Source organism: Saccostrea cucullata, unplaced genomic scaffold (genome assembly GCF_032062105.1).
Source record: "Saccostrea cucullata isolate Sc308-1 unplaced genomic scaffold, CSIRO_AGI_Scuc_v1 ctg18704, whole genome shotgun sequence".
Taxonomy (NCBI): domain Eukaryota; kingdom Metazoa; phylum Mollusca; class Bivalvia; order Ostreida; family Ostreidae; genus Saccostrea; species Saccostrea cuccullata.
Window position 1 is genome coordinate 1 of NW_026939958.1, and position 7,127 is coordinate 7,127.

The window sequence follows — 7,127 nt, forward strand, 5'->3', positions numbered from 1 at the left end:
AATATTGATACATGTATATGTTTCAGGATAATTACCGGTAATAAATAAGCAGTTTCAATGTTCTCAAACATCAGCTTTGAGGTTCATATACCTATATGAACTTGTTACTCCTTCTGGACCTTGAACATCCACCCTTCTGACAACATTTCTCAACTGATACAAACTTCCTCTACTGCAGCAGACTTAAGGCTATAAAACTGCTTGTAAATGATCTGAAATAGTTAATAAAAACACTTGTCAACAAAATTTATACACCATTCAAGTTTTGTGAAAAAAATAATAAATTACCTAATATTTAACTTACATACTTTATTATTTTTGCAATTATACTTTTCTTACAAAGATGTAATTTATATTATTAGTAGTTAATTATCATAATAAATTTTTTCCAGATTGTCTTATTTGAAAAAAAATCAATACACAACTACTGAAGGTATATATAATACATGTACTTTAGAATGCACATGCATAAATTTAAGCTAGAATCAGAAAATATTTTAGGTTATATATGACTGTACTTCTATACATGTACATGTATATATTTTCTATACAGTAAAACTTGGTTAGAACAAAGTCACTTGGGCCTATGAAATTACTTCACTATATCTATAATTCGTTATATTCATATAAGTAGAATTCATAAAGTTGGTGATAAAAAAAACTTCGCTATATTCGTGAATTCATTATATCCGTGTTCGTACTAAACAAGTTTTGCTGTATATCAATACAGAAAAAAATTTACTACTGGCTACCCTGAATACTTGTGGTTAGTAAAATACGACTAATTTTAAAATAGAACTCACTTCGAACAATATAATTTTAGTAAGTAAAAACATTCCAAATGGAGGATAACATCTGGCCAAATTACAACAAAACCAAACAAGGAACTGTAACTGCTGACAAGAAATACCACAAGGAAGTTCATCATCCGGTGTAAACCTTCAGGTTGTGTACTACACCAGCAAAACCATAGAAGTCCCACTCAGCATTCATCATGGCTAACTGGGCACTGTATGCCCTCTCATTAGTCAACACATCGCTTCCAAATACAATTTTTTCAATAACCTTTGTTGGTTCTTCATCAGAGTGAGCCACACAATGTTTATGTATGTGTTGTAGAATACTAATCATGTCTTCTGATTTGTTCTCACTTTTGTCAAGCAAATCTATTATTCTGTACTCAGATTTCTTACACATTTCATCCATGTATGGGTGCTGAATACAGTCTGGAACAGAGGGCTGAAACCGCTGTAAACACTTTACATACTTGCATAGGATCTTGGTTATATGATATATCATATCATTTTCTAAGGCTAGGCAATCACTTGTATTTGGTATGAAAACACTGTTTGGGACTTTCATTATCTCGGCTTTTGGACAATTATCAGAGAGGTCTGACAAAACTCTCTTACACAAAGCAATATTCAAAAACCAGTGAATGCTTCTTCTCTGTCTTTCTTTTGTCATTGAGGAAGGGGATATTGTTAAATCTAGATTATCTCCAATCACTTCAAATCTCGGTGTAGACTGGGTAAGTACACAAGAGTTTTTGGATATGAAATTCAACGATAAATTTCGTGTGGTCTTGTTTTCTGCTTGTGCATAACTGGAGTCAGTTTTAGGCTGCACACAAAAGAGAGGCCTAACGCCTGGGAATTATATTGCCAATGTCTTATCCAAAGGCACTGCACTTAATCTTGCAGAGGCTAGATATTTAGGTTTTGAATAACTGTCAGATTGTACCATATAATCTTCATGTGTTCCAGCTACTGAATAAGATGGACAGTGAACAAATGACCTACCTGTTTGGTTTAATGTACTGGTAGTTGTCAAAGTTTGCGGCAAGACCACAGGTGGGGGTATTTTCCAGACATGGTAGTATCTGATTCTGGTAGAACCTCCAGACTCTTCTTAATTTTCTGAGTCACATATTCCATTTGGCATTGCTTTACATGGTCTTGGACAATCTGTTTAATTTTCTGCCTCTGACTGATTTCAAAGTCATTCCTCTTCAGAATCATAGACTGGGGTCCACTACACACTCCCATATAGGATAGTACTTTAATGGCCTATAATAAAGACATAAAATTGATAATTTACTAATACTTGTAACTGCGTAATTTTTTTTCATAAATAAATACTTTATACAGTGACTTATATGATATCTAGTTGTGAGATATATTTAATTTTTATCTTCAGTGGTTATCAAATTATATTTATAATGTACCTCATCGGTTGCTCCCCCATGATCTAATATTTGACCTATTAAATGATGGATTGCAGACATGTGTGTATGTTTCGATTTCTAAGCAGAATTCCTGCAGCCACTGCGACCTTGTTTTCATTTGGCTGATTCATCACACATGTCAAGGTTTCCAGTAGAAGGGGAGCATACATTTGACACTCTTGTATGAGACTTCCAAAAGAAAATGACTCCAAATTCTTGGAGGAAATATTGCGCAGCACTGATTTACTGTTCACTTTACACAGAGTTTTGCACTGATTTTCGAGTTCTTTTAATACACATTTCTGTAAACCAGTCTTTAATGATTCAATAGAGTAGAGTTTTTTTGAAATGCTGTTCCCTTTGTCCCCTCTGACAATTGACTTCACCACTGAATGCCATATTCCATCCTTAATAATCCTGGTTCGGACTTTTTCATCCTGTCTGCCTCTAAAGGATACCTAATATAAAATAATACAGATTTGATTAATGCAAAAAGTTGCTTAGGGGGTATAGGATTGCTAAATTGATAAAATTGAAAGAGAACTACAGCTCAATTTTTATGATTTTTTTCCCCAAGAAATAAAAGTAATAACTTTGTGATCTGCTTGACAATATTTTTGACCCATTGAGGTCCAAATCCCCCTGTCCTCTATCATGTCTTTCCTCCTTAATCTGTACATACATGTATGAATTAAATGGACAAACAAAATAATCAGGGATGCAATACAATGTAAAACAATGCAGATTAGGGATTGGATTTTTCAGTCCAAAAATCAACCTAGATTAAAAAAAATACCTTGGCTTTTCCCGGAGACAAATCACAAAGTCTCTTCTTGGTCCTTGAAGGAGGTTTAGAAGGCGGAGAATTTATCCTCAGCAGACATTTCTTGGCTTTCCTTGGTGTGGGTGAATGTAGAATTACCCGCTTTGGGGTGTGAGACCTTTTAGGGGTTTGTATACACGGTATATTTGAAACTGGCCGATCTGCTACTTTCACTGGAGTGTTACTGTTAACATTAACAATGACAATATTGGAAACATTATTTACTGCACTTTTGTGTGATCGTAGATTGTTAAGGATATCATTCCTTTCTTTTCTCAATTGATCTAACTTATGTGTAAGCTCATAGTCAATCTTCAAAAGTTTGTTTAGTTTGTTGAAGCACATATGGCAAACGTAGGGAGATAATCCGTCGGTTTCACGTGGAACATAGCCTAAAACTTCATTAAGTTGTTCGGAACAAAAAAAGGATTTTCCAAATATTAATCTACGATATTTGTTTAAGTTCCTATCATTACATATTCTGCAAGAAGACGACGAGTTAGACATTCCTGTAGCATCCGCATGGGCGCAGCCATTTTTGTTTACATCATTAGTGTTCAGAATGAGAACCGCGTTCTGATTGGCTCCAGGATTGAGACTTGGAACGAATGAAATTCGGAATACAGAGCCCAACTTTTAAATAGCGACTTAGGTCAAGGGTTTGTGTGGAGTTCGAGAAATCACAAACCCTTGACATTGTGAGGATGGCCCAATTCAAGATTTGCACTATTTGAAGGGTGCCTTTTTACATACTCATCCGAGTCAATGCAAGGAGCCCGACGACATTTTAACAAATGATTAAATCCATTCCTCTGGGGAGTTTTGTCGCCTCTACCAGGCAAAAGCCTATTTTTTGTTTATTGTGAATTTTCTTTGTTTTATTTTCTTTGTTCTCCCTTTTATTATTTATAGACAATATATGTATATATAGAAAAACATAATTTCTGTATTCTTTAAAGTTGTGTGATTTTATTTTATTTTTATTTTTATTGTGTATGTTTTGGTTTTTTCTTTATAATAATTTTGTTTTTTAATTGATTAAGCTATCTGAAACACAAGAAGAAACGAGAGGCCCACGGGCCGATTTCAAGACGAATTATCCCATTGTTGGACAATTTAATTTTGATTCCTACGAGTAAGATTTTGAAAAGAAAATGAAAGAACAGGTAGGATAGTTTTTTTTCAAAACACCTACCGTTTTGCAAGATATTTTTAAGACGACGGTATTTAGAATGTTGTCATATTGTTGATAATTATTTCACATGTGCAATGTTTTATAAATTACCTGATAATAAGATGGTTGACGTACAGTATGTTAAATAAATGTTTGATCTAAATACAAAGGTATTTGCAAAATAAGAGATGTAGTGTTCTTAAATTTATGAGACGAAATCTAAAGAGAGAAAAAAAAATTATAAATGAGAAGGGCCTTGAAAGATAGTAGAGGACACCCCGTAAACCATTTGTTAAGGCAAGTTACAAAAATAAAAATGGGATGGGCCTTGAACGATGGTAAAGGAAAACCCTTATACTATTCATTTAGGTTACAGGTTAAGTTAGGACTTAAAAGTCTACCAAACGAGAGGTTTGGGGAGAAAAATTTGAAGGAAAAGTAATCGTCATGGAAGGGATATTGTTATTTTCCATTCTTCCGAAATAATTACGAGAATCATTCCTCCAGTCATAAGTAATACAGACTTAACTGCAATTTTTTTTTCATAAAAGACAAAAGAGTAGAGTGAGCGTCAGATGTAGGACTGTAACACAATAACAGAGTAAATTTAATTTTTTAATTTATTAAATATTATGTTCAATAATACTTTCTTAAATGTTTTTTTAAATCCCGGGTAATGTCACACGTGATTAATTGGTGCCGTGACCAGGATTACGTTATCTTACCTATCACGAACAGATAGTCTCCGCGTCGCCTTAAAGTACAACGACTTACACGACCACTGTAAGTGGCTGTTTTGTTTTACTTTGATAAATTCATGAAAGACGCCCAAGACATGGGCAACGCCTTTGATCTAAGTAGTGCTGTTACGAGTTTGTCGTCTATCCTTTGCCATTAGTTGATGTTTTTTGGCTACTTTAGGTAGAGCAAAATACTTTTCTTGGTTAGATTTCAAATCTGGGTATTAGCAAGTTTCAATGGAATAGTCCGATTGAGAGAAAACCGCATTTACTTGTCACCGCGGACTTTTCCAATTTAATGTTATGCCATTTGGGCTATGCAACGCCACAAATATTCTCACAATTAATGAGCGCAGTTCTTCAGGGATAAGAACACTGTGCAACGGCTTATCTGGATGATGTTCTGATTTATTTAACTTCTCTTGGAGATCATTAGAAACATATTCAAAATGCTTTTGACAGGCTTAGACAACATGGTATAGAATTGAAATTGAAGAAATGTAGTTTTTTAAAACAAGAAACAAAATATCTGGGCTTTGTAATCAATGAAAATGGAATTAAACCAGATGAGGACAAAGTTAAGGCTATTCTGCACGTGCCAACTCCAAATTGTGTCAAAGAAGTTTCATTGGGATGTGGAGTTATTATAGACGATTTATTCTAAATTTCTCTGAAATTGCAGCTCCTCTCATTGATTTGACTAAAAAATATGCAAAATTTAGTGGAATGAAGCCTGTCAAAGGGGGTTTGAAAAGCCAATTTATTATCTTTCAAACAAGCTAAGTGATACACAAACGCGATGGTCGACAACTGAAAAAGAAGCTTATGTAATGTATTATGCTTTACAGAAAATAGATCACTACCTGGTATTTACATAGTTCTAAATTTGTAATCAGAACTGATCATAAACCGTTTAAGTATCTATTAGAGGCTCCGATGATAAACAGAAAAATTCAACTTTGGGCTCTAAGTATAACAGGATACAATTGTTAATTTGAATATACATGTATTGCTAGAACAGGAAATACATGCGCAGTTCTACTATCTAGATTTAATTACCAGAAAACGCTGATAAAAATGACAAGAGGCCCAAGGGCCTTGAATCGCTCTTCTGATAAATTGTACAACCTATCACTTGTATTTGAAGCCTCTAACCCTAAGTATCCTATTAAAGACCCAAGTTGCATCACCTGACAAAGTTTGATGATTCTTAGCCAATTAGAACTACTTTTTGGTCTACATTCTTGGAAATCACAAAATGCATCAAGTGACAAAGTTTGATTATTCTAAGCCAATAAATACCTAAGATACTTAAATATACCCATAAAATGTCGAAAGTAGGTCATCGTGACCTACATTTTAGTCGACATTTTTCAGAGTTCCAAGATGCATCTGCTGACTAAGTTTGATAATTCTAAGCCAATAAATACCTGAGATATTCAAAAGTAGGTCACTGTGACCTACTCTTTGGTCAACATTCTCAGAAAACCCAAGATGCATCAACTGACAAAGTATGATGATTCTTAACCAATAAGTACCAGAGATACTTAAATATAGCCATAAAATGTCGAAAGTAGGTCATCGTGACCTACATTTTGGTTGACATTTTTAAGAGTCCCAAGATGCATCTGCTGACCAAGTTTGATAATTCTAAGCCAATAAATACCTGAGATATTCAAAAGTAGGTCACCATGACCTACTTTTAGGTCGACATTCTCCGAAAATTCAAGATGCATCAACTGACAAAGTATGATGATTCTAAATCGATAAGTACTAAAGATAGATAAATTAGCCATAAAATGTCAAAAAGTAGGTCACCGTGACCTACTTTTTGGTCGACATTCTCCGAAAACCCAAGATGCATCAACTGACAAAGTTTGATGATTCTAAGCCAATAAGTACCGGAGATACTTAAATATAGCCATAAAATGTCGAAAGTAGGTCACTGTGACCTAATTTTTGGTTGTCACTATCCGAAAACCCAAGATGCATCAACTCACAAAGTTTGATGATTCTAAGCCAATAAATACCTAAGATACTTAAATATAGCCATAAAATGTCGAAAGTAGGTCACTGTGACCTAATTTTTGGTTGTCACTATCCGAAAACCCAAGATGCATCAACTCACAAAGTTTGATGATTCTAAGCCAATAAATACCTAAG

General features: G+C 34.2%; 1 protein-coding gene across 1 annotated transcript; it reads right to left on the reverse strand.

The window, feature by feature from the left end:
- Nucleotides 1-2,265: 2,265 nt before the first annotated feature.
- Nucleotides 2,266-3,395, reverse strand: LOC134254335 (uncharacterized). Its single transcript, XM_062736857.1, has 2 exons — nt 3,024-3,395; nt 2,266-2,685 (listed from the first exon to the last, which is right to left on the reverse strand). The coding sequence occupies exons 1-2, from the start codon at nt 3,393-3,395 to the stop codon at nt 2,266-2,268; spliced, it is 792 nt and encodes a 263-aa protein (XP_062592841.1).
- Nucleotides 3,396-7,127: the final 3,732 nt, after the last annotated feature.